The 26,967-nt window shown below is 51.6% G+C and overlaps 2 protein-coding genes across 7 annotated transcripts in view; one reads left to right on the top strand and one right to left on the bottom strand.

The window, feature by feature from the left end:
* Positions 1-12,219, top strand: part of RGS4 (regulator of G protein signaling 4) — a 31,789-nt gene extending 19,570 nt beyond the window's left edge. Inside the window, exons 1-6 of one of the 6 annotated variants that reach the window (XM_027694717.1) lie at positions 4,240-4,386; positions 4,819-5,048; positions 7,826-7,930; positions 8,853-8,914; positions 9,667-9,833; positions 10,353-12,219. In XM_027694717.1, the coding sequence (XP_027550518.1) occupies positions 7,836-7,930; positions 8,853-8,914; positions 9,667-9,833; positions 10,353-10,604 (576 nt within the window). In that variant the 5' untranslated portion in view covers positions 4,240-4,386; positions 4,819-5,048; positions 7,826-7,835 and the 3' untranslated portion in view covers positions 10,605-12,219. Of the gene's footprint in view, positions 1-4,239; positions 4,387-4,550; positions 4,718-4,818; positions 5,049-5,126; positions 5,375-7,825; positions 7,931-8,852; positions 8,915-9,666; positions 9,834-10,352 lie in introns of those variants that run through there. The other 5 variants (XM_027694719.1, XM_027694716.1, XM_027694718.1 and 2 more) reach the window with 5 other exon arrangements.
* Positions 12,220-12,954: 735 nt separating this feature from the next.
* RGS5 (regulator of G protein signaling 5) lies at positions 12,955-25,181 on the bottom strand. The gene is made up of 5 exons (XM_027694725.1): positions 25,047-25,181; positions 19,744-19,854; positions 17,602-17,663; positions 17,324-17,490; positions 12,955-16,850 (listed from the first exon to the last, which is right to left on the bottom strand). The coding sequence occupies exons 1-5, from the start codon at positions 25,088-25,090 to the stop codon at positions 16,689-16,691; spliced, it is 546 nt and encodes a 181-aa protein (XP_027550526.1). The 5' UTR covers positions 25,091-25,181; the 3' UTR covers positions 12,955-16,688.
* Between the last annotated feature and the right edge of the window lie 1,786 nt (positions 25,182-26,967).

Raw genomic sequence — 26,967 nt, 5'->3', positions numbered from 1 at the left:
GGACTTAACACTTAGTGCTATGTTTTACTTGGCATCGTGGTGTTGGGTCAAAGGTTGGATTTGATAATCTTGGAGGTCTTTTCCAAGCTTAATGATTCTGAGATTCTCTAAGAGCAGGTGAGCTGTATAGTCACAGAGCTGGTAACCTGTTTGTTTATCACTGCAGAAGCACTGTTGGTATGGACTATAGCAGGCTCATTGGAAAAAGGTGGTGATGTAATTGATACCAGCTGACGTGATTGAATGGAAAAAATAGACCTTTTCTAATGAGCTTAATAGTCTTTTTATGAGGGAGTTATGGTGGTGAAATAGAAGTATAAGTGAATATGACTTGCTAGCAGTATTTGGCTTCATATGTCATAAAGTCCATACTAAATGGATTAAAAGTGGCTAAATGAGACATTTCAAAGTGGTTTTAGTGTTTAGAAAGCATCAGTGAACAGCCATATGTTGACTTGGTTTGTGGTCCAGTGTTATTCAAAACTGTCTTAGTGATTAGCAGGAAATGTTTAAGGGACTGTTAATCAAGATGGATGATGAGACAGATTTGGGAAATTGGAAGGCAAGCTACTCAAATCATAGCTTTTTCTGTGGTCTGATGCCCATAAACAACAATAGCCAGACAAAAAAACCAAACCAAAACAAACACACTTATTTCATTAGCAAACCCAAACCAGGAGAGGAAAAAAACCCATCCATTTGGGCTGAACAAAATTCTTCCTTTGATACAAGATGAAATATTTTCTTCTGGGTAGTAACAGAAGAAGTAGGCAACCCAAAAACTGAGGGTTGAAGCAAAGAAAAACACAATTCCCACCACCCCCTTCAAATGATTAGGAAATTCCAAGGCCTTAGAAACAACAAAAGTCCACTGATGGTGTAGGTGCCCATATAAGTAGGAAACACCTGAGAGCATGGGAAAATTGTATGGACTGTATGTTTGATTGTATGGACTGTGTGAACTTGGAGCTAAGGAATGCACTGAATAAACGTACTAACGTTTACAGAGCATCATTTCAGAGAGGAGCAGGCTCAGCAAGAAACTATGACAGCAAAACAAAGCTGCCTTGCCTTTAAAAGTTCATCTTTGCCTTGTGCAAGAGAAGCAGGAGGTTGACTGGGTCAGCCTGGAGATACATCCACTCAAGAAGGTTTAATTTGAGCAGCAAATTAACCATGTTGCAGAATGGTGAGTCATCCCTCTCTCGGGGCTAATTTGGGAAGAGATGCTCTCTCCTCAGAGGCTGCCTCTGGGGGCTGTTTGCGAGGGCCATGTCTGTGGTCATGCGGGAAGTCAGGTGGTGCACTGCAGAGACATGGGAAAGGACAGTTTCCTCAGAGTATGCTGTGGAACAGAGTTTCTGGGAATCCCAGGGCTGGCTGGGGGACCCTATGGGGAAAGCGTGGCCTCTCCATGTGGCTTTTAGAGGAGTCAGGCCACAGTCAGTGCCCTGGGACAGGAAACATGGCTGCATGCAGTGTCAGGCACAGGCACGTGCTGAGTTCATTCACCCAAATTAAGAACCCAAATGGTCCTTCCAGGACTCTCTGCTCCCAGCTCATTAGTTATAATTCACTCAAACCACACATCTACATGAATAAGATGCAACCCTCGGTACTGGAAGGAAATCTTACCGGCTAACAGGTGTACTGGAGAAGAAATCAATGGTGGGCAGTTGCAGTGGAAGGGATTTTGTGCAGAGTGCTTGGGGCTGGAGTACAGGGGAAGCAAGTCAGGGAGTTCAGCATAGCTCCGGGCCCACTCCCCACAGCAGGGCTCTGTACCAGGGACACCCAACTGGACAGAAATGTCCAGAGCAGCTGATCATGCAGGGCTTCAGCCTGGGGCCTTGGGGGCCAGTGCCATCCAGGCTGGTGCTTCTCAGTTGAATGGGAGCTGCTCCAGTTCCTCAGCAATGCTGTCTGCCAGACATGTATTGGGATGACAATGCCCATGGGAAAGATGGGCAGTGGCTTGCCCAGTGTCCCTCTGTGCACCCAGGCATTTGCCAGCCTGATCCCAAGGTGCCTGGCTGGCTTTATAAGACATGAAGAGGGGGAAGAGTAGGTCACTGAGCCTCTGCAAGGCAGGCTGGGGAGGGTAGCTGTGACAGGAGAGGCTCTGGCCCAGCAGCACATCCTCACAGCTCCCATGTCCCTCTCAGTTTCCAGTGATGCAGAGCAGCCACCTTCCCTGCGTGCTCACATCCCACGGCTGCTCGGAGATGGGAAGGGATGCGGCAGGAGGGCAACAGCCTGCAGTAGCTCGGCTCTGGGCAACGACCACGGAAGCAGCGTTCCCGTGCTCCCTGCCTCCTCCCACGGCCTGCCTCTTGGCTGCAGCCAAGCCGAGGGACACATCCCACACTCACTTGTGTATGGGGGTGAGCACACGTGTGTGACGTTTTTCCCTAAAAGTGGTGGTGGGAGGGAAAGCTCCAATTCACAGCCTTGTCTCTAGCTGCTTGGGGAGGCAGGGTGTGGGATGCAGCAGGGATGAGTGGGTGGGGAACAAGGGATGCCACGGTGGGTACAGCAGACATTTACGATTGTGCTGGCTCTGTGATCCCCTGGGTGCCTCCAAAGCACCACAACGCCAAGGGATGGACTAGCCAGGGAGCCCCCCACCCCCAGCCTGTCCTCACTGCTGAGTTCTCCACGCTGCAGGTGAAGCGAGGCACTGATGACGTGACAGGCGTAAAACGTGGCATGAGCTGCCGCTTCCCTAACTAGCAGGGAGGAGGAGGAGGAGGTTTTGGTATTGAGCACAGCACAGTCTGTACGCTGGGAGAAGAGGCCTGACTATGACGGTGAGAGATGGAAGGGGGTACTTTAGATTGGGGACCAGCTGGAGCAGCTGAGAGGATATTAAACTGCAACAGCTGGAAAACACAGCTTAGAGGAGAAACAGTACACAAGCCCAAACTCCTCACATGAGGGCCAGAGTGAACCAGCCTGTGTTAATGAACTGGAAAAAGGGAAATTTCAAATGCAGCATTTCTAGGAGCCTGCATACCCAGTCTAGGGAGGATGCTCTTAATTGCAAAGCCCTTTGGGCTGGCTGTTGTGATGGCAGTGTTAGAAATTTCTGATTAGAGCCTGCTCTCACAGAAGTTGGGGAATGCAGAAGGTGACCTGATGTTGACACCACCAGCATCTGAGTGTCATTAGAGCCACGCAGAAAACGTGCTTGCAATCCATAGAGAAGTGTGACATTCCTAAATCAGTTTCCATAACATTTTGCAGAGAAACTGCAGAATATTTGTGTTCTGCACAGAAGCTCACTGCCCTAGCAAGCAGCCTTTGGGACCTTCCTGAGGCAGGTGGTCTGGCTCAGGCTGCCAGGGTGAGGGTCAGACACTTTAGGGTCAGACACCAGGGTTAGAGCTTGCAGACACTTTGACCGTGTCTGACATCTGAGCTTGTGAATTGCTTGAATGAAAGCGCTGCATTTGCACATGACCAGCAGTAACATTGCACAAGTTTGCAATTAAAATTAAACTAATTAAATATTTAGCAAATAGTTAAGTTTTTTCCTGTTGGCCATATTCTGCCCTTTGACTTCTCACGTCCCCAAACAGAAGACATCAGAGAGCTTTGGCATCAACTCTGCCAGTACTCAGTTGTTTCCTACAGTTCCACCCAAGTGCTGTCAACTCATTAACACAAAAAAGACAAGGGGATTCACTCAGTGAAAATTTTACACTGCCCTGAGCTGGAACTGGTTTTAAGTTGGAACAGTGCAGGATTTGCAGGCATGTTGCCTCAGGTTTGGCAGCAGGATGGTTTCCCTACAAAAATGTTTTACAGTTAATTAGAGCACTGCCCTTCAGCACAGTTAATGATCTGAGGATGCAGTACTCAGGTAGTCATCTGGGATTTGGGTTGTCTGTGCTGCTGGCTATAGGCTCTAGAGACACAGGAGGGAAAAACTCATCCTGCAACTTCTGCAGATCATGAGCAAAGTATTGAAAGGTCTCTAGGAGAGGGGACACAGCAGTGGGTAGCGTGGGCAGACAGCCTGCTGCTGATCAGAAGCTTCTTTATTTCACAGCAGGAGCAAGACTTAGAATGCAGAAGACCATATGCACGTCCGTCTGCCCAAAGCTTTCCCCTCTTTTATAATGATGGTACAGGCTGTGCTGAGCTGCAACTCGATAAATATCAGCCAATTCTCTCTCTCCAGAGGGGCAACTGCCTTCTGTACCATCCAAGAGCTGAGGACAAGGGGTGTAGCTGAAGTCATTTTGTTCTTTGCGGGACTACAGCAGAGCCAGGCAGTGCAGTGTTTGGTCACCACCAAACACCCCCAGAGCCAGGTGTCTCATGAGTCCATTCTTTAGCACCAGGTACCCTCAGCACTGCTTCAAAGTCCTGTCTGGGCAGGTACAGTTTTGCCTATTGTTTTACTTACACATCTTTCTTTGGGGATTCCTGAGTCCCAAGGTCTGGCTTTTGATTAGGGGCAAGTGCAACTGGAGAAGTAAGGTATTGCAGCAATACGCATATCTAAGGCAGACGTGTTGCCAACCTCCTGAATTTCTTTTCTCCACCCATGTACATGAGCTGTCCTCAAATCTGTGTGCTGAGACACGCACATTTTATATTCCAACAGTGATATGCCCCTCAGAGCTTTTGTTTCAGCCTCACCAAAAGTATATATTCACATGACTCTAGAATAAAACAGGATAGTCTCATCTGCCTGAGTAGTTTTCTGGTGAATTTACATTCTTCTTTCCTTAAGAGCTCTGTTTTCTCCATTTGTTGGGATTACGGGAACCTTTTGTGTTTAAAATTCTTGTCCCTTTTTTTCTGCAGGTTACTTTAAATAGAAGAGGAAAGGAAATGAACAGAGGAGCCAGCAAAGCTCATCTCGCTTCTCAGAATTGATTCTCTGATCCTTTTTACTATCTGGGCCCCCCTGAAAATCTCCTCTAGATTTCTATCTGCACCATTCCAACTTCCTGCAATAGAGGAAAGTCCCTAAAGCTTTTTCAGCCCTTTTAAAAGAATCCACCTCTGCAGCCAGACACCAAGCTTCATTTCTGGTAAGGTTTTCAATCTCACTCACTCCTTTGTCTGGGTTTATACGTCAGCCTCTTCCTCTTGGGTGGGCAAAAAGGGGACGGGTGCTGCTGCTGTGCTGACTCCTGACTGGGTCACCCAGTGCTGCTGGGCTGTCTGGGCTAGGCTATAAAACAGAGCCAAGGCAGCGCAGCTGGCTCAGAGACCAGACTGAATTCTGCAGTCGGCGCAGGACCCGTGCGCAGCCTCTGCCGCCTCCTGCTTTGTTGTTTTTCCTGGAATACTGAACCGACCCCGGGAGCAAGATGTGCAAGGGACTCGCTGCACTGCCAGCCACTTGCTTAAAAAGGTACTGTTTATTTCTGAGCATCTGGTAATGGTCGTGTTAGCCTGGAGATACGCTGATGCATTGCGCTTTGTGTCTGAAGCAGAAAGGGCAGATTTGGCTCTGATTATTTTGTAAGATTACATACAAATGATTGCTTAGAGGCTTTTGAGAGTTTTTTTCTGTTAGAAGCAGGATTGCAGGAAGGTTTCGTACTGAGCTGAGGGAACGCTAAACCCATCCTTCCCATCAGCAAAACAAGCAGCTCTTAGCATTGCTATATTTTTATATTCCTGTCAGCTGTTTCTGCCGCAAGCTTTGCACCCCTTTTCTCCTTTGAATCCTCACACTGCTGACTTTTTTTTTTCTTGATTTTCTGAGGAGGAAGCAAGGCAGACAGGATAAAAATTAGGGATTATCCCCCAAAATGCATCCCAAATGCAGAAACCCAGCCTGGCAGGACCAGAGACCCGTCTGCCAGCAGGCAGGGATGCGAACCAGCCCTGTGCACTGTGGATCTGGATGCGGCAGCAGCCAGTGTGGGGTCAGCGCGAGTTCCCCGGGTGTGCAGTGATGGTGAGGGGCCGGGTCAGGCTGTACCCGCGGTGCACAGCACTGCGGGGCTGGTGTGGGGCTCATCGTACACCCACAGTGCCGTACCCATCAGGATGGGCTGAGCTGCACCCTTGCCGTGGGTGCAGGATCTGGCTGCATCCCAGTGTGCGGGACCGTCCAGGCATTTCTGCAGTGGCAGAGCCTGCCACACCCCTAAGCATGGCCTGCCCCACAGCCCAGTGTGAGGGGTCACTGTGCCTGCAAGGTGGCCACGACCCCTCCTGGAGGGGTGTTAGTCCTTTTCAGGTGCTGTGGGCCCTGGAGATCTCCAGCAGGGTGGCACAATACTCCCTGCTCACCAAGCCCATGCAAACTTGCACAGGTCCCTGGTGCAGCACTGCTTTTCCACCCGCTCATGCCCTCAGCAGCGCTCCTGAGGCTGCTTCCCAGCAGCTGTGCAATGGGTTGGGGAAATGCAAACAGAAACTCGGCTGGTTCGCATCTGGAGGGAAAAGCTCCCTGTTCATGATTGGATTTGAAAACAAGTGCTGAAAATGCAAGGGAAAAATATTGGCGCCCTCCACTCCAATTTGCAGGAACATTTGATGGAGATGAAACAAAAAAAGCATTTGAAAGAATGCAAAGAAAAATAGTTTGCATCTTTTAAGCACCTCTGTCCAGGATTCCTAAAAAAAACCCTTCTCTCCCAGAAGGCTGAGGGACTCCAAGCAAGCAACAGTGTCTTCTTTCCTCCTGCTGCTGCCTTCCTGCAGACCTGAGTGGTCTCCTTCCCCTGAGGCAAGGAGCATGACAGCACAGAGTCCCCATGTCTGTCTGGGCAGAGCCTGAATGTTGGTCCTGGCCACATGCACCCTGCTCTAAAGCAGCTGTGAGCTTCCTTTGCTCTCACCAAAGGGCTGGATTTGAGCAAGCGGTGAGATAAGATATGGCCAGGATGGCCGACAGGGTGCTACTGCTGGAGCAGAGAGCAGTGCTGAGGGGCTGAGCAGCTACCAGAGCTCAGTCCTGTGGCACAGCCTCTTGCTTTTTTTCAGGCTCAGATTTGATGAGCAGGAGAAGAATTTCCTGCTTATACTGTCATTGCACCCTGCGACAGGCCAGGGCTTGCATGCCTGAGCAAGCAGGAGTGATTTACCCACCTCTCATTCTTAAACTGGAAGGAAACCCAGAGAGATGCCAATGCCAATACCAGCTGCTTATCTAGATGCTGCTGACAGGAGATTGTCCTGAACACGCTAGAAGGCAGAACAAAATTAAAGATGCGTCCTCAGAGGAGCTTGCTGTGGAGCAAGAGAATCCTTCTTGTAGTCAGTTTGGGCTGGTCATGGTGAAACTTTTGTCTCATCCCCTGATCTCACCCCATAATCCTGCTCCAAGCCCTTGGTTTCCTGCCTTCCCTCTCTGTCATGGGCAGCCTCCTGGTGGGGTGGCCTGGCATGGCCCTGCTGTTCCTGTAGCTGGGTGATGAGGTGGGGAGATGGCAAGGGCTGCAGGAAAGGATTAGTAAGGCTGTAAGAAGCAGTCATTGGTACCTGGGCAAATGAGTTCAAGGAGAAGTGACACACACAGCATGGGGATGCCTTTCTATCACAATATTTTAACTGGAAACAGTAGGAAAACAGCAGCTTCTCCCCCTTTGCCAGCCTTGCCTCCAGGCTGATGACCTTCTCAGCAAGAAAACGATGCTGTTGAATATGAAAAATTACTACTTTGACATTGTTGTATTTGTCTAGAAACAGAAATGTGCATTGTGTAAGGAGTGTAAAGTCAGCAGTGGAGTCACCAGCAATGACCTGCATTGATGTCACTGAGTAATGCTGAGGGAGCTTGTGCAGTGAGGAGGCTGCAGAGGGAGTGTAATGCATTACCTTTATCTCCTTCTTGATTTGTTTCTTTCAGTGCCAAAGACATGAAGCACCGTCTGGGTTTCTTGCTGCAGAAGTCAGACTCCTGTGACTACAGCTCTTCCCAGGGCAAGAAGGAGAAGATATCTTCAAGCCAGAGGTAAGAGCATATGGTGTCATGTAGCTAAGCATGTTGTTCACTGCCTCATCAAGCTGGATTCCATTAGTGTTTCTGCTGCTGCTTCCTAGTTCCTCCTGAACGCCTGTGTTTGAATCTAGTGTGGCAAGAGTCCTCAAGTGCTGACAGTCCCTTTTCATGAAGAAGGTTGAACTAGAGATCCCTTTCTACCAACACTTCTATGACTCAATATCTGTGTGCATGTGGGAAGGCGTGTACCGTCTCCTGGGCAGGGGAATAACACCATCCCAGACCCAGTGTGACTGGACACATTGCAGAATCAGCATCGTTGTCTCTTGGAGCTGGATTTGTGCAACGGTCCACAAAACTGCAGAGAGGTGCTGACACAGAAAACAGAGTGAGCAGCCTGCCAGGGTATCACTGGTGCAAGGTGATGGCGTTCTCTCCAAAGGCTCCTGGAATAGACAAGCCCTAGATATTTTAGTATGGAAGGAATGCAGGATGTGTTCACACATTCCCCATATGTTTCTAGTTCCCACATTCCTCTCTCTTCCACATAACTACTGTTCACCTGACATATTAGAGAAATCAGCTCTTTGGAGTTCACTGATATGACCTGTAAGAGTGATTCCAGGTCTATGCTCCAGCAAGAGATGCAGCCTCTCACAAAATAAACATAAACTCCATAACAATTTTTCCAGGAAAATTCCTTTCCAGCCCGTGGCTGGTGATAGGAATTGCAACCCAAAATTTCTGTTGATTAGATCTGGGATCCCCAGGGGTATCTGTAAAGCAAGCAGGCATTTCATTCTTGGTCTCTAGTGTATGCTCTTACAACAATCAGGGAAAAATATTTTCTAATGGTACTGAGCACAAAACCAAATTTGTCCCTTCTATACTCCCCTTAACTCTTCCCTGTGTTTCTCCCTTTGTCTCCTTTTAGGCTTAGCCAAGAGGAAGTCAGAAAATGGGCAGACTCTTTGGAAAACTTGATCCATCATGAGAGTAAGTAAAGAGGGCCCTTATGCTGCCTGCAGTGTGTGTGCTGTGAGCAGTGCTGGGAGGGGACATGGGATGTTACCTTATGCCTCTTAGGAGCACACAAGGTCTCCTTTGGCCACGCAGGCCTCTGGAAGGGGTGGTGAAGGGTCCTCTTGCTCAGATCCAAGGCAAGGGTCAATCCCAACAAATCGTGTGTGGCTTTGACCTACTGCTGATCTGTCCCATTTTTGAAGGCAACTGGCATAGTCCGTGTGTAAGGGGAGGGCAACCCTGGGGCACACAGTTTGTGAGGGGCTAAACAAGAATGAAAAAGTGGAGACATTGTTTGCAGCTGAGCCCCTGGGAGACTTTGTCTTCCCAGCAGCTCCAGGCTTCACTGATGTCCTTGAGGTTTCCTTCTCATGGTTCCCATGGCCTGAGACCTTGTGGAGTGTGTTGTCTGTCTCCTCGGGGCCTCATGGGAACACAAGAATTGCTTGTCTTCTCCTGGCTGAGACACTGAAGGTCACAGTGGGGGAGCAGGCAGCTGAGGCCCCACAAGTGACATCCCACAGGACTCTGAATTCCAGCCTCCCACATCACGCACGAGTCACTGCCATGGAGGCAGTAGCTGTCCCCGCTGCTAGACCCAGGGGAGCTCCTCATTCAGCTCTGGCAAGGAGAACCCAGAATCACTGTTTTCTGGGGTTCATGGGTATGACTGTCCAGGAACCAACACTCTTACCTGATCTGGTTTTCCTCTAAACAATCCATAGGAGGACTGGCTGCTTTCCGTGCGTTTCTCAAATCTGAGTACAGTGAGGAAAACATCGAGTTCTGGGTCAGTTGTGAGGACTACAAGAAAACCAAGTCACCAGCCAAGCTCAGCCCCAAGGCCAGAAAGATCTATGATGAGTTCATCTCAGTGCAGGCCACAAAAGAGGTACGTGCACAGAACATTTCTTGGGCAAAGGTATCACCCTCAATTCTGAACCAGGCCAGCACTACTGGGATGTAGAGATTGGTAGTTTCACAGAGAGGAAGGGTTCTGCTTCTCTGCTTGTTAGCAAGGAAATGCTGTCATTTTAATTGCTTTTATGTCAAACTTGGATAGAGAGAAAGTGTGTTTAGTTACAACCACATGGCCATTCCATGTGCACACTCAAATATGAGAAGCCCAAGAGGACTATGAATCCCAGTGTTCCAGCTGCTCCCATGCAGTTCGAGTTTCCTGGCTGGCTGCATCCCAGAGGGATATGTGTCAGTCTCCCCAACAGTTCTTCTGGCAGCAGGGATGCGTTGGTATCCAGCTGCACAGATTCTGCCGAGCAAAGGGTGTCAAACAGCCGTTTCAGACAACAGCTCACCAAGCACACTTGGTGGAAAGAAACTTGGATTTTCCCTTTCCTGTGCCAGCCACTTCTGGGACGGGTTCTACTTACACTGTCCCTTTGGCCCACAGGTGAACTTGGATTCATGCACACGGGAGAAGACAAGCCACAATATGCTGGAGCCTACACTGTCCTGCTTTGATGAGGCTCAGAGAAAAATATTCACCCTCATGGAAAAGGATTCTTACCGCCGTTTCCTCAAGTCCCCTTACTACCTGGACTTGGTCAGCCCACCCAGGGCTGGCTGTGGGCCCGAAAACTGCAAGAGAAACCATACTCACTCCTTAGACTGCAACTCTAACATCATCTCCCAGTGTGCCTGAACCTGCAGCAAGGCAGGTGCGGGCTGGGCTCTCGCAAGAATATACGGCAGCAAAAGCATTCATTGGCATGAAGCAACAGAGCTGTCTCCAATAGCTGTCTAATGTCCCAGTTGTATCCCATGTCATGCAACAGCCAGCATTTGTAACCCAATCCAGGCTCAGTTTGTGTCGCAAACCCTCCTCTGACTCGGTCGGTGTGGGAGTGCTGGGGTCTGTGTCTGACAGGAAGGCTGGGTGCACTCACGGCGTCCCCACTGTGGGTCTGGCGAGCCCTGTGAGCCCAGGCGGGCGCTGGGAGCTCCTGCCCAGCCCTGGCACTGCCCGCCGAGGGACCAGGCTCGCGGTGTCACCCCGTGACACCCAGCAAGGAGCAGGGCAGAGAAGAAGCCCAGGGAAGCGTCGGGGACTGTGATCTCCCCTTTCTAATCCGCAAAAGCTTAGGTGAAAAGGACTTGCTCTGGTCCTTAGCTGTTCATATAACTCCCAAATGTGTCTAGGATGTCAGAATTGTTTGCTCAGAGCTCAGGCTGTGCTGCATTGCAGTAATCAGGCATAGGAAGAGCTCCTGCTTGTTCTCAAAGGGAGACCAAAACTTCTCAAACAGCCTCCCTCAACCATCACAGCCACCATCACAGGGAAGCTCTTCCCTCTGGCTGCTGCTCCCTCTGTAGCTTCAGGTTTATGCTGGGCAAGGATCTTTCCTAGAGCTACAGAGCTGTTATTTTGGTGGAGGTTCATTATTTCATTTATTATTAATTGTGACCTTCATGCTCCCAGGTTAAATAATTTAGCTGAGCAGAAGAGAAACATGTTCCTTCTCTCCCACGCTGACAGATGTATATTCCTGACTCTGGGAGTGCCATTTGGATTCAGGTTTATCTGTCCTGGCTTGTATGGAGCAGTTTGTGATGGAATAGGACCACAACAGCTGGGGAGGAAAGGCCCTGCTTGGGAGTACTTGAAAACATTGGGGGTTTTTAAAGTGATATTTATGTGAGTTTGCATTTCAGTAGTAGCATGGCTCACTTTTCCTGAAGATGATAGGAGGAATGTGTCTGTCTCAGTACTGCTGCTGGGCTTTGCCAGAAGGCATCTTACTTTTTAATTGCTGTGGTTAGACATGGCCTTCACTGTGGGCTTTGGGACTGGCACTGACCTGCAGTTGGAAGCACAAGAAGCAGCTGCAGAACTTGCTGCCTTGGGCTGCAGCACCAGGTATCTCACTCTCCCCCAGCCCTTGGTCTCTCCTTAATTAGGTATCGCTGCTCTGGCAACTGTGTATTCTGCACTCTGCATCCCAGTCCAGACAACAGTTCTCACACCAGGGTTTTGGCATGGCAGGAGGAGGATGTGGTTCTCCACGCCCATAGACAAAAGCCTTTTTTAACATTTGCTTTATTTTGTATTTATTCGATGTACTAACACGTATTGCCCTGCATGTTCAGCTAAAAGATGGAGAGGCTTGCTAAAGTGCTGAACGTAGCCAAGCATGTGGCTATGTTTTATTTTCCCCTGGTACTGGGAACTCTTGATAACTATTGCAAAAACTGTATTGATATTTAAATAATGATGAATACATTCTAAATAAAAATGTTTGCGTTAGTCCCTTCTAAAATGCCATTGTGTGAACCAAAGAAAATGCATGAAGATCCAATTCATTGGACAAGGTTGCTCTAAAGAGTTATTTTAAAAGTGGCTTCACTCATAAGTTAAGTCACAGAAAGATGAAACAGCTGATGAAATACCCGTTATGTCCTCCAGACACCCTCAGCACCGTGAGCCTGGGGGATGTTGGGCTTTTAGGGATCCGTGCTGTTCCTGACCATCAGCTCAGCACAGGGACCACCCATCCTTGCCAAGGGTCTGGGGTGAGTGTGAGGCACTCCTTAATAGCTTTGGAGGGGGGAACATCAAGGAGTACTCCTTGCTGCAGACACTTTCCCACCAGAGCTCCAGAGGGTAACAGGTTTTAGTTCAGAGCTGAACCTGTTCCTGGGCCCAAACACAGTGGGGGGAGCAGGGCTGGCCCTTGCTCAGCCCCTGTGTCACCACAGCTGCTGCTACTGGAGTGTGAGCTGACCCTGCAAGCCAAAGCCCAAAGCAGCACCCACATAGTGGGGCTGGGAGTGCCTGTGCTGTCCTGGCCCTGGGGAGTTTCTGCTGGATCAGCCTCCTGGGGTGATACTTTTATTCCCTTTTCAGTTTACTTTCAGTCACTACATCACTGCAGCAGAAGCTCTCAGAGGCCTTTGGTCTTGCCAGGGCCTTTTGAGCACAAGTTTTGGGAGCGCCCTGTACAGGGTAAGGAAACACTGCACCTTCAGTGCAAACAGACAAAATGAACAGTCCATTGAGTTAGTAGCAGAAATACATGTTTATGTGTGGATTACTGAATGGTACAAGAATATGGGTTAACACAACCAGTTCCTCTGCACACCAGCACCTCACATCTTCCCCACATGAAGATCTCTAGTGGAAATCACACAGAAAACTTCAGACCAAAAACCTCCTTGCAGGTGTGAGGAGCTGTTCTTCCCTCCTGACCTTGGCCACAGAACACAGCACCCTCCAGGGAGTGACCAAGGGCTTGGGGGAGCCTGGATGAGCCCCAGGACACCCTCAGCCCCGTGGCTGCCACTGTGTCAGAGGCTTTGGCAGTCCCCAAGACTGGGACTGGGCAGCTGAGGCAGAGCCCTGCCTCAGCACATGGGGCAATAGCTGGTCTCTCTGTGGTTCACACCATGGCTGGTGAGATGGGAGGCTCCTCGTCACTGAAGTCACCATAAAACACACATCGAGCCATCCTTGGCGTTAATCCAAGGGATGCAGCTGCAGAGAGTCCTTTTCCACATGTCCCTGTGGCACAGAGTGGGCGCCAGGGAGGTGTGGAGGCAGTGCCTGGTGCCCAGGGACCCTGGCTGTGCCCCACGGCAGGGGTTGGGGTACCTCGGAGAGCACAAGACCTGCCTCCTGCGCCAGCTCAGGCACCAGGATGGACCAGGGCTGTGGGCACAGGGTGATGCCAGAGGATGTTTTCGAAGATGTACCATCGTGTTCACTTGGGCAGATGGCCAAGGTTTCCTTTGAGAGGGTCTGGGACCATGCTAAACCCACACATCTCTGTGATGGACCCCAAGCACAATATCCAGAAACTCTGCTTTTTGGCTCTCTGACTCACAGGGGATCCAGATGCCCATGTTACGAGTATGTATGTATATGTGTGTGTGTTTATACTTATTTATGACTATAGGAATACAGATGTACATGTTGTGTGTATAGTGCCATATATGCCGTATTTCAAGAGAGCAAGAGTGATAAAATACATGAAATATTTCCTACCAGAAATATGATGGTTGGTGTCAGCCCGACAGTAAATACCTCTGGGCCTGTGGAAAGCTGGGCCATGGGCTGGGTACAGGCATTGCCACCTTTCTGGGAGAGCCTACCCATATAATTAGCCAAATGACCCTTCTACACAAACACAACTTCCCAAGAGCTCCAAAATGCTTCAGGGGCCACATTTTATGGCCACGCAGTAGATCACTGGCAGCCCTCAAAATAGTTTTCCAGCATTTTAGCAGAAATTGAGCTGGGGAGGGATTTCCAGTTTTATCTCTCCTGAATCCAGCCTCCACCTTTCTTTTCGGCACATACATACCTAAACACCTTCTCCCTACCCCACGCATTGCTGTTGTAGCTACTGACGTCTCAAGTTCTGATGGTGTGTAGCAAGATAGCCTCCAGCAGCATCCCGACCTTACGGCGTTGGTGGTGGCATTTAACTCTGAAACATGTGAGGGAACCTGGAAATAGCTGCCAAAGGATTAAGAAGAAATGAAAGATCTAGGTCTTTCTGCAGGGAAGCCTGTTTGGTTTTGCATTTCTGAGTCACACTATAAATAAGGAGCTTGAACGTGCTGAACCCGCTTGTACTGACACCAGTTCATGGAAACGTTGGGAGAGTGCAGGGAGCACGGGCAGGCAGAGGTGGTGGGAGCACCATGCAGCAGCAGAGGGGCTGGCCAAGCTCCCCATCCCATGCCCAGCCCTGCTCCTGCCTCCCCAGGTCTGAGCAGTGGGCACTGCTGGGGGATCCTGCGCCCTTTCGGTGGGACCCTCCTGCTGCTCATGGGCTCCCTTGGGCTCTTTGGGGGCACCCAAGCCACCCCCTGCATTCACCCCTGCTGCTCCACCACCAACTTTCCCAGACCTTTTGCTCCAGTGTTTAAAAAAAAAAGTCACATTTGTGACTGCCTCCATCCTTTCCCTGCCTCCCCACTCCTGCCTGGAAAACATAGCCCACTTCCTGCAGCTCGGGATGTATTTTTCTTCATCACCATAGTGACAACATGTAAATATTTGGGGCTGGTGGGGTTTTGATCAGATTTTGAAAGTCTTGAAGAGGCTGGCAAATCCGTTGTTTATGTTACTGCATTTTGCATGGAGTCCCATGACTTGCAGCGAGGCTGAGCAGCCCAGGGAAGGGGGCTGGCCTGGGATGCCTGGAGGCAGCATGGACACAGGTTATTTCGCTGGCATCTGTCAGGTTGCTGGCTGAAGCAGCTCCTTGCAAGCCATGACCCTGCAGATGCTGCACCAGGAAACCATCACCGGGATGAAACTGAGGCCCCGTGGAGCAGGGGTTCATTGCATTTGCCTCGAGGCTGAAATAAGATCCCAGCTGCTTTTCATGTATGCCCTTGCCCCATCCTCAGGTGTGATTTATTCTGTTAGCAAAGGGCTGGCCTTGAATCATTAGAAAAGAGCTGGTCTTTTTAGAAACAGCCTGTGGAATCACACATCCTTAGCGGATGGGAGGAGACAGGAGAGATGCAGGCTACACAATCTCAGCAGTTTGCATCTGTTCAAGAATCTAGGGGTTTATTTTTCATATTTCCAATGACAGTTTTTAATTTGGGTTTGGTTTTCTGGGTTTGGTTTGGATTTTTCAAATTGGATCTGAACAGCTGCGATTGCAGCTTTTTTTCTCCCCAACATGACTTTCCTCCCTCCTCTGATCAATGCCCCTTGGTTGGGTTTGTGCAGAAGTATCACTTTGGCGTGCCTACTGCAGAGAGAAGCGACTGGAGCAAGAAACCCCTGCAGCAACCCCCAGAGCTGCCGTCCCAGCACACCACAGACACCAGCCCTGCGAGGGCTGTGCACCGGCACTGGGACATGGCGTGGGCTGTGGTCTGAGAGCTCAGGACATGGTGCAAAGGTTGAAGAGAGCGAGAGTTCTGGGTTGCTAAAAGGTCCTGGTGTTTTGGACAAATAGGTCTTGTTTTACCCTCTTTACTGTCTTTAGTGTGGAGCAAACAGGCTGTCTCAGCGCTGACTTCGAGCAGAGCTGTTGAGGAAGTGGTGCTGCAGGCTCGCTCTGCTCACCCCTCGTGCCTGCCAGGTACACTCTGGGGCTCCTGGTCCTGCCATACAGCCATCACTGCCATCCTGCCATCCCTGCTGTATGGCTGTCACACTGTCCCTGCTATGCCTCCATCCCTGCACGGCTGTCACTGTGCCTGCTGGTCAGCTGCTTTCTGAAGACAAGATGATGCCAATCAGGCAGTGGACACATCTCACCCTGCACCTTGGCCAGGGAGGGAAGAACCTGCAGGGTACCTGCGCAGTCTCAGCAGCACCCTGGGAAGTTGGGAGGAGGGAGCGAGTCTGGGCCAAATGAGCGATACGGGCAAAACTGTGAGAAAAATTATCATGTCCTAAGGAGTCATAAGAAGGCAGAGTTGGCACCCCAGAGCCTCCAGCTAATGCCAAGCTCTGCAGTGCCAGGGATGTGCCAGCTGCCCAAGTGGCACCCGGTCACTGTGGACCTGGGGCTGCTCTGCCACCCTTCTGGGTCCCAGCTCCAGGGAATTTCTGCAATTGGTCTTTTGTGGGAGAGGAAAGAGATGGGAAGAGAGGAAACACCAGGACATCTGACAATCCAAAGCACAGGGAGAGATGTTTAGCAACATCCCTGGGTGCTCTTCTAGGGTGGTATGAAGAAAGCAAAGCAGCTGCAGGAGAAGGGGCAGGTGTTTAGATAGAAGCAGAGGGGATGCCTTGCACAGCCCGGCCACATTGCTACTTGATTAACTCTTGATAAAACTCCGACCGCACAAATCTCGGCAGGGAGTCTTTCTCCATCAGGGCAAAGATCCTCTTCTGGGCCATGTCAAAGCTGGTTGGTGACGGCTCCACCAGGTTCTTCATGGTCACAGCCTTGGTGAAGTGGTCGATATTCACCTGTGATGGGAGCGTAAGAGGGATGCGGACCTTGCCTTTAGAGGGGTGGGTGACGGCATCTCCCCTCGCCTGCTCTGCCCCAGAGGGTGTGGGGAGAGACTGAAGCAAGTTCTTTTCTCTGGAGGAATTATTAGTGGCAGAGCTGTAAGGATGAGGTCTGTCCTGCAGCAAAGCTAACTCATGGAGGAGGGTTACTGTACATTGCCATCCCTTATAATTAATGTCAGCCCTCTGTGGGGAAAAGGGGGACAGGCATGTGTTGAAGGTACCCATGGCAGGAGACAGCCCAGCAGAGGCTGAGGGTGGGAATGCAGCACATGAGGATGGGCCTGCCCTTGCCAAAAGTACAGTCCTCTGAGCCCCTCAGCCATGGCATGAGGTGCCCTGCAGCCATCACTCTCCTATGGGAAGGGGGCCATCAGTGCAGCAGCCTCACTCCTCCCAGTACCATCTCCTGCCCCATGGCCACTGACCTCTTTGGGTGCCTCGGTCTGGATGAACTCCTCATAGATCTTCCTGGCCTTCTCAGCCATCTTCACAGGGGACTTGGTTTTCTTGTAGTCCTCACAGGCCACCCAAAACTCGGCATTCTCCTCGCTGAACTCGGAGCGCAGGAAGGTGAGGAAGCTGGAGAGCCCATCTGTGGGAGGGTCGAGCCCTTGCTGAGCACTGGCAGTGCCAGGGGGGGCAAGAAACAACAGGGAATGTGGAGAGAGGAGAGGAGACTGACCACAGGGGGATGTGAACTTACAGGGGTTTTGCAGGAGCTTCTCCAAGGAATCACGCCACTGCAGAGCCTCCTCTGGTGATGGCCTGAAGAGAGTAAAGAAAGCCCGGGTGGTCTATGCTTACCCCACAGCCCCAGTCTGGGCTCCAGGTTTTTAAATAATTCCTTTAAACGTGGAGAAATGGAGTAACAATCTGCAGGGACTTGCAGAGCAAAGGTGATGGTCTGGGGATGAAATGGTGATGCTGCTGCATTGCAGCACAAGTGCCCTCCTCCTGGTGAGAGCCGAGTGCCAGGGAAGGTGAGGATGGGGCTGGGCAGGCGAATTCCCCCATTTTTGACCAGAGATGTGGCTGACCTGCAAAGTGGGTCCCCTCTGCAGCCACAGGTCTCCTCCTTACCTCACTGCCTGCGCATGGGATGGCGGAGCAGGAGCTCTGCAGGCAGCTGGGATGCATCTCTATGTTTTCCTGCTGGGGTGGGGAAGGATGCTCCCTGCTGGCAGGGGGCACAGGGGCTTGGTCATTCAGCCTTGTGCTGCTGGGGCTGGGGTCAGCGCCCTCCACTCCCACAGCCTGCCTGTCCTGTTCCCACGCCCTAAGGCAAGGCAGGACAATGGCCTCGGCACCCTTCCCAGTGGAAACCTCCAGTGTTTTCCAGCTGCGAGGTTTTTCCTCCTTTTTTTTTTTTTTGCTATATTTTTCAATGTGACTAAAGAGCTGGGGGGGGTGGTGTGGTTGATTGTGGTTTTTTCCTGTTGTTTTAGTTAAGCTCCAAGGAGTTTGGCTAAGCTGCCCTGGGCTCGCAGTTCCCGCCCTGTGACCCACCAGGGCAATGCCTGGTGTTGGCTGGAAGGCGAGGGAAGCCCCTGTGCAACTTGTTTTGCTGCCACGGGAGCCACGTGCTGGGGCTGAAACCCCCTGGGTGAGCGGAGCATCCCGAGGAGCGTGGGCAGGACAGCCTGATGCTTCAGTGGTGGGTCTGGGGGAAGTGCAGGTGCTGCTGCCCATGTGGCTCCAGCGCAGAGAGGGGAACAGCAGGAAAGCAAAGCTTGCTCAGGGTAGGTACCTGGCCTCACTTGTCATCAGACTGCAGCAGTAAGGACCGCGACAGGGGGTTCTGATTGTTCACTTCCTGGATCTCAAATTGCATTTGCACTTCTATCAAGGATCAAAAACTCTCCCTGTTCCTGCCAGGTGACTTCTCACCCCCATGAGGTGAAGCATCCCTGCAGTAACCCAACACAATCCAGATTTCCTGGAAACTACCAAATTCACATTTCCATTATCTGAATGTCCTAGGGATGATATTAACAGCAAGCGAGATTCTGACAGGTGAGCGATGACGAGGCTGCACAACATTGCAGTGCAGAGAAAACAACTCCTCCAGGCAGTGGGGAGAGAGGATGTTCTCTGGCTTTCTGAGGGGACAGCTAATGGGGACAAATGTGTCTCAGTCACAGAGGCATCTGGGGCATGGCAGCTCTGTCTGCCCTGCTTGACCTGGGCAGCTCTTGCCGGGCAGCACTGTGGTGAGCAGGCACCCTGCCAGAAAGCCTCCCCCTGCATATCACCTGCCACAGCCTGGATTAGCAGGCAAAGTAACTAATGTTTCATGTGCTTTAAATAATGCTGATAAAGCAGAGCCAATATTATACACCACCTCAGTGCCAGAGAGCAGTGGCTCAGGACAGAGGCAATAAGGTGAGGAGGTGCCATCATGCCGGAGCTGCCCAGAGCCAGGCATCACACCATATGGTCACACAGCCAGCTCAGGGACACGCTGCCATCCCAAAGCCAGATGGCTGTGAAGGCTGGCACCTCTGGGCTGAGGCAGGTGACTCAGAGAAGTCCAAGTGCCATATGCCTCTGGGAAAACCTTTATCCAATAACAGGAAATCTCATAAAAAATAAATTGAGTTTCCATGGGAAATCTAGTTTCCATAGAGCTGTATTGCCTGACATGTCTCATGCTGCCCTGACATAACTTCCTGAGCCTGCACTTAGCAGTCAGGCCACGAAGAGCATGCCACAAGCTGCCTGCCATGTAGAGCCTCCTATGCCCCCCACAGCAGGGCTTCAGCTCCTCTGCACCCCAAAAGGGCTCATAATCACCCCACTGGCTGGGCACAGGTGCCAGCACAGCCCACCCCAGCACAGTACTCACTTCTGGGCCTTGGGTGGCTTCTCTGGCTTCTCAGGGTAGGGGATGATGATGTCAATGGCTGAGTCGTGCTTCTGGATCAGTGTGCCCAGCTTCGTCTTGATCTCCTTGGCCCTGCAGGAGGGGAGGAGCAGAGGTAGGTCAGGCAGAGGAACGGGGCAACGGGGACGGTCACAGTCCTTGCCCTGCACAGCCCCTGGTGGAGTACAAAGCTCTGTAATTACTTACAGATGAACTAATGTACCCTCATGTTGTAAAGGCTGTGCCTGGCTGTTGCTGTTCAAACCGGGCACTCCGCATTAGCGGCAGCTCTTGATCTCTTCACTCTGTCCCCATCTGTGGCTGGGATAATTGTATCAGCAGAGCTGGCGGGCTGCTCTGATGGTGAATTAGGGACGTGTGTGCAGCACTCAGTCTCTATAGTGATGAGGCTGAAGAAGTGCTGGTGAGGAGGTGAAGGAGCTGTCTCCGGAGAGGAGGCTGCGGGATGCCGTGCTGGGCTGCACAGCAGTGCCTGCCCCACAGAGCCCTGTCCCACCCTGTGCCTGCCAGCCCTGCACTGCCGATGGCATTCAGAGCAGGACACCCTCAGAGATTCATATATATATAGTGTAATAAGTAAGCTTTATATCTGCAATGGGAAATAGACACTGCAAATAGACACCTCCTGAGTGTTGCCTTCCCCGGGGCAGAGGGGGAAGAAAGTATTTTGTCAGGAGCTGAAATACTCTGACTGCCAAAGGCTGCCCGCCAGTTCCCGTTGCCCCAAGGCCACGCCCCAGACCTCTGTTCGGAAGAAGCAGAAACAAGAGGGGTCCTGGGGCTTGACAGCAGGCCCAGATGTCTCCCGAAACATTCCCTTTTGTGCAATACAATTTGCAATGAGGTCCTGAGCATCCAAAACTGCAGAGGAGGCTCTCCTCTGCTGCAGCTCAGTGATGGTAGCAAAAGCAAGCTGAGCAGGGAACACTGAGGTGTGCTGTATAAGGGTGAAGAAATAAAGGGGTGAAAACAGACACCCCAAGCCCCATCTTTGCAGGGCAGGACTTTTCCCTGACACAGCAACGTTTGGTGGTTTCCAGGTCATCTTCCTGGTAGAGGAGGTGAAGAAGAGCAAGGGAACACACTGCTCCTCACAGGCTGGCTGGGCTGGGCTGAGCTTTCGGCACGGCCGGCAAAGCCAGGCTGTAGGTCCCTTGCTTCAGGGCTCCCTACAATTTTCCTCTCTGCTGTTTATTTTCACAAGCCCTCTGTGGATGATCGCTCCCTTGCTATGTCTGCTATTTTATTGCAATTCTTTTAATTTTTTTCCCTCCCTGTAAAACTCTCTCTGTGTTTTGGTTTCCACTCGCCAGTCCCCATGGGTGACTTTTTGAGACCCGGAGCAGGGGCGTCTGCTCTGCTCCCTGCCAGCTGCCCCCAACTTCTGTGAAGAAATCTGCCTCTAAACAGCCACCCTTGCATGAAAGCTCAAAGCAGGGCCAGCCAGAGTGAGCAGCCCAGCTTGGGGCTGCACGGATCACCCGCCGTGGGTCTACAGCACGGGGCATCACACACCCAGAAACCCAACTGTTTTCATGGAAAATGTCAGCAGCTACAGGGACAGTTCCCATTGCTAGTGCTTCTGAGAAAACTTGAATCTTGGAAAGAGCAGGACCTCAGGCAAAAGGTGACGAGGTCGCCATGCTCCCACACTGAGGTGTCTGGGACAGGGATGCTGCTGTGCGCTGTTTGTCCTGCTCCCTCTGATAAATAAATAAAATGCAGAGCTGGAGCTGGCTCCTAATGTCCACTGCCTGGGACTGTCTCTCCTGCAAGCCTCAGGTGTCCCTTGGCACCCTCCTGGCCATCACAGCCATGCTGGGACACCCATGGCATGGCCCTGATCAAGGAGGATGACACAGCTGCACCGATGGGGAGCAGGTGAAGTGGGCAAGGAGCTGTAGCCCCATTAGCACCAAAGCAATGGGTGGGTGCAGAGGGTGGCCCAGGAAAGCTGTTGGGGCAGGACAGCCTCTCCCTTGGCTCTGCTTTCCCATCTGTGCTGGTGGCTACAGGTCCCCGCAGGGAAGGGGACACATGAGTTCAGGGAGAATCTCTTGAAGAGGGGCTGAGCAGAAATTCTGGCTGCCACCATGTGTCTCTCCCTGCCACAGCCCAACACTAGGGAGGGTAGAGCTGCAGATGTTGCCATGGCCAACCCACTGCCAGTGCCGGGTGCTGTGCACCAGGGACAGTCCCTTCTGGGAAACTGGACCATGTGCCCTATCATGGGAGGCTCATCTGGCAGAAGCAGGGGGGAGTTGCCCACCTCTGAAGCAAGGATGGTGGATGCAGGAGGTACCGTATAGGCAGGGAGATAACACGAGGTGTGCTGGAAGCAGGGCCACCAACAGCCAAACCTAGCCCATGGTGACCTAAGGAGGTGGGAGGACAGGACCAGTACTCTGTTGCTGTTTGAACATGACCTAGGGACCCCCCTGCTCTGGTGTGGATGAGCCAACACATGCACAAGGTGGTTTGGATGCAACTGATGGCAGTTTCACACAGCAGCAAGTACTCTCCTGGATAATGCTCAGAGTTGGTTCAAAGTCCTTCTCTCCGATTCCCATCCCCTGACAGTGACTTACGGCCAACATCTGTCAGGCTCAAAGAGCACTGACAGGCCCTAATGGCCCTGAGCAGCTCCAGCTGAGTCCCACACCCTGCACGTTAATGGGGCTCCATTTAAGCTCAGCCCTGGGGCCACCTTGTCTCAGGCTGTGCTGTGCAGTGGTGTTAGACCTATATGGCAGCCCCACTGCCTGCTGCTCCCAGTGAGACTCTTTGGATGGCTCCATCCTGTTCCATCCCATGGTGCTGTCAATAGACCACCAGTGGCTGCCCACCCCACTGGAGCCCTGCAAGTCCTGGTGTCGGGACAGCAGAAAAAACCTCCCCCCTGCACCAGAGCAAGTCCTGGCTGTGGCATCTTCATGAAATCCATGGAGACAGCAGAGGTGAGGAAGGTTGCTAAAAGGAAGCAAAAGGACTGGAGTGGGATGAGAGATTGCAGGTTGAGGGAGGGAAGGGCTATTTAAAGACACCATCCTGGCGTCCTCCAGCAGATGGATTGCAAGCTTTCAAGCAAGGCTTCAGCAAAGGCTAAACAGCAGGATAAAAAAGGCAGTTATAAACAAAAAGGCATCCTTCAAAAAAACCCAGCTATGGCCAAGTGAGAAAGAGCAAGAGGACCGTGAACGGTGGAAGGTTAAGTGTGAGAACAGATGGGAGAATGCCAAGAAAAAGTCTGAGAAACAGCTTCCAAGAAGCATTAATAGAAAATATGGGCTCTGTCAAACATATCAAGAGCAAGAAGGCTTCTCGGGAGGGCCAGAAGAGATTCCAGCTTTAAAAACAAAACAAAAATAGAAGCTCAAAGGAGTTAAAGCTGTAGCTGAAAGCTAAAGGTGCTGCTGTGCCCAAGGCCAGGAAGGTGTAAGAGGAAATGCCCCTTGAGGAGAAAAAGGCTCCAGAGGGGATTCAAGGAGCCATAAAGCTGCAAGTGTGATGCTGTACGGGCACGTCAGTGGCAGCTGTGTCAGATCTGTGGTGGACACATGAACAAATATGGTCTATTGGAGAGAAGTCAAGGCAGCTCTGGCGGTAGGAAGAGATTCCTTCCAACCTATCATCCTTCTCTGGAGAGGCCAGCAACCACATTTTGTGGAGAGTCGGGGGGTACCAGCCCCTTGGGTCTTCAGGGTAGGTGGGCTTTCCAGACCCCAGGCAGCCGCAGGGGGGAAGGCCATCTCATGGATGACAGCATGGGAAAGGTAGCACACAACTGTGGGGACGGTGCTATGGGAACACAGGCTGGGACCGTGCTGTTATAAACATCACACATGTGGGGAGAAGGGGGTCAGGGCCGAGGAACAGATATTGCACTCCCCGGGTATGGCACTCGGGGACAAATTGTGAGGAACTGTGGGAAGATCTCGTGAGACTGGCAGTGGAGCAGCTGTTAGAATGCCTCACAGAGCAATGCAAAGTGATGCGCAGGGGACAAACACAGTCCTGACTCTGTGTATGAAAGTGTAAGTGAAGCCGCCGTCAGGAGCAAGGATTTGAGGGCACAACAGGTGAAAGCATCAGCAGAGCAACAGGGGGAGAAAATCTTTATTAAGAAAATTTAGTATTAGAAAGCATCAGAAGAGTGAAAACAAAGGGGATAGCAGAACAGAAACACGCGGATCACCCACATCTGGAAGAGTGCTGCTTGGCTGCCTGTGGCGCAGGAGGCTGCAGGGGAGCAGGCAATGGAGTCACTAGGATGGCCCAAAGGCACGTCTCCAACAAAGAAACTGTCACAGGCCCATGCTCTTGTTTGTACCTGTGATGAGAATTTGCCTTGCTTTTGGGTAAGCAGCATCAGACCCCAGTGCCACAACTTCAGCTGGGATTTCTCTGGAGCTCCCCCCAGGACAGTGAGTATCCCCTCATTCTCATCCAAAAACCAGTGCTGAGGCATTTGCAGCCATGAGGGAATCCTCGTTGGGGGATTCACACAAATAGTCTTTTCCCAAGCTTCCTCCTTAGGTGAAGCATTGGGTGCCCTGATGCCGCAGGGAGACCCCAGATTCCAATCACCATGGAAATGGCTGGGAGCTGGAGCTTGCTGTGGCTCCAAAGAGGGTGGAGAGCAGCCTGGGAGGCAGCACCAACACCATCAGGGGCAGGTTTCGAGGAAAGCACCTGGGTGGGTAGGCATGAAGATGAGGATGGGTGCCACAAGCCAGGCAGAGCTAGTGCTCTGCATGGAACTGAGCCTCATGGAGAGAGGCCAGGTCTGGCTAATCTGTGTGAGAGCAAGACATAGGCAGTTAAAGAGGATTTTGAAGCACTTGTGAGCCAGGGCTGGTTTTGCCTCAGAAAGGCAAAACCTCTTTTCTGCTTTTTTCCTCCTCCCCTCCTTCATGTTTTGCAAATATTAAGATCTGACAACAACACACTCCTGCTTAGAGCAGCGGGGGTAGAGGGGCAGGTTTGGGGCAGCCCAAACTCACCCAGCAGAGAGCTTCCCAAGTCAGAGTGGGTAGTTTGCAACTGAATCACCACTCGCCCCGCTAAGGGTCTCAGCCACTTGCAGCACCCACTGAGCCGCCCCCAGAAAGCCTCCCTTCCCTTCCAGTTCAGAGCTGGATAATCCCAGTCCCCATATGAGATGTTCATCTCGGGGACATGCTTCAGGAAGATCCCCTGTGCCTCCAGCTGCCCCGGCAGAACCCTGCAGGGAGGCAGCCCCCTGGCATCCTGGCCGCTCTCACCTCTCCAGGCACGTGTGGGGCAGCGCTGCTAATCCTTTGCACATCTTGGCAGGCTGTAGTTTCCTCGAGCCGTGAGAAGAGTGTGAGTGATGGCTAAACCAGGCAGCAGTGGCTCCGTCTGCAGCCCAGCTCCCCCCTCTCGTTCCTATATAGCGCCGGGAGCTGGACCCCTGCCAGCCCCGTAACCAATGCCGGCCGGCCTGCTGCAGCTGGGCCCGGCCCCAGCGGCTTCTGGATTTTGTTTTCTCCTCTCAAAGCTCACACGGGGGGGAAAAAAATGTGGTCTTTCTGGGGTGAGATCAGGTAATCGAATTGGAAGGGCCAAGCTGCTCTCTGGGGGGCTTCAGGAAGCCCACAGCCTTTCTTTTAACAACATATCAAGCTCCGAGTCAGTATTTAGAAGAGCCAGGTAGACGTGCTTCATTCAAGTGAGGTTTTTTTCCAATGAAAAACAGTACTTTCAGAAAAATAAATGTTCTTATGAGAAGTCTTGCTGTTGATTTAAAGGCTATGGTTAATGTCAAAGCATCCACAGCTTCAAAAGTGGCTATTGGCTGGTGGATAACAGTGCATTTTGTGCCAGAACAAGTTCCTTTTCATGTAAGCTTGAAAAAATAAGTCTTTTCATCATAGCAAATGTTCTGGTTTTATCTAACAGTGACACTTTGATGAGTCCAAAAGCATTTGCAGTGTGATTTTTCTCCCAGCCTCAGCCAGGCACTCGGGCACAGTGTAGGTGCAACACCAACAAGTGAGGCTGCAGGCTAAGGGGCAGCTCATGGCAAACAGAGGGACCAGCCTGGCTCCAAGGGGTCCCACAGCCAAAGATCTGGCTCGCTGGCCCCCCTCATGGCTGCTCAGGGGGAGGATGAGCTACAGCCAGCAGCTGCAATGGAGTCACTCGTCTAGCACAGCTTAGCAGCACTTGGAGTGGAGAGGGTGACCACAACCAGCCCTGAAAACCTGCCATGTGCCTGGCCCTGACCTTGGCTGTCTGGGTGACTATGAAAATGTGCGTGAGTGCCCTGTTTAACACTCAGAGCTGGGAATAGGAACCTTGCTCCCAACCTGGCTGTCCACAGCCTGGGGCACTAATGACTATCACTGCCCTGACCAGCCCCACCTGCCCCCCAGCCTGGGGCTACATTTAAGCTCAGGCCTGGGCCACCTTTTGTTCTTTGAGCTGTGTTAGAGCTGTGCCTGGTTCTATTTTCCAGCTGGATTTTGGACCTGTTCTGGGACTACGCAGTAAGACACTGTCTGCATTTCAGCATGTGAGTGCAGTAAGTGAAAGCTGGATATCTGTTGGAAACTGTACCTCCCTGGAGAGCTTGGGTGAGCTTTGTACTGGTTTGTAATGGAAACTGAATGAAAAAAAAAAAAGGACAGCCTACAATTTCAGAGGATTAGATGCTCGAATGATGTTTGCCTGGGCTTGGGCTGACTAGAGCCCCCCAGATGTACCCAGGCAGGGGTGCCAGATGTGGGGTCTCGCTGGGGTGGGCTGCCCCTTCCCACTGCTGGCATTGAGGTGCTCACCAGCCTCTCCTGTGTCTTGCAGAGGGGGTAAGGAAACTGCGGCAGCTGCAGAGGATGGAGGTCCTTTACTCCTTCCCAGGCTGCTATCATTCTGCCCTTTTCCCAGAGGAATCAGGACGAGGGTCTTTTATTAGCATGGAGGTGCCTCACCCGGTCATCCCAAGTCCCAGCAGCTGGGGTGCAGCCCCTGCTCTCCAAAGGAATGCAGCCTTGCAAGCTCTGCCCCCATGCTGGGCTGTACCAGTACCCTGGGGTCAGACAGCATGTCAGGGCCATACATTTGCTAGCAGGGATGTCACTAGGATGTCACTGAGCGCCAGGTGAGTGCCTGCCGGCTTGGAGGCTGCTTTGAAAATCTCCTTTCAAGCATGATGCTGTTTGT

This window comes from Neopelma chrysocephalum, unplaced genomic scaffold, assembly GCF_003984885.1.
Source record: "Neopelma chrysocephalum unplaced genomic scaffold, ASM398488v2 Primary Assembly neopelma1_98, whole genome shotgun sequence".
Taxonomy (NCBI): domain Eukaryota; kingdom Metazoa; phylum Chordata; class Aves; order Passeriformes; family Pipridae; genus Neopelma; species Neopelma chrysocephalum.
Note: the sequence above shows the minus strand (reverse complement) of the source record. Positions and strands in the feature narration are given on the sequence as shown.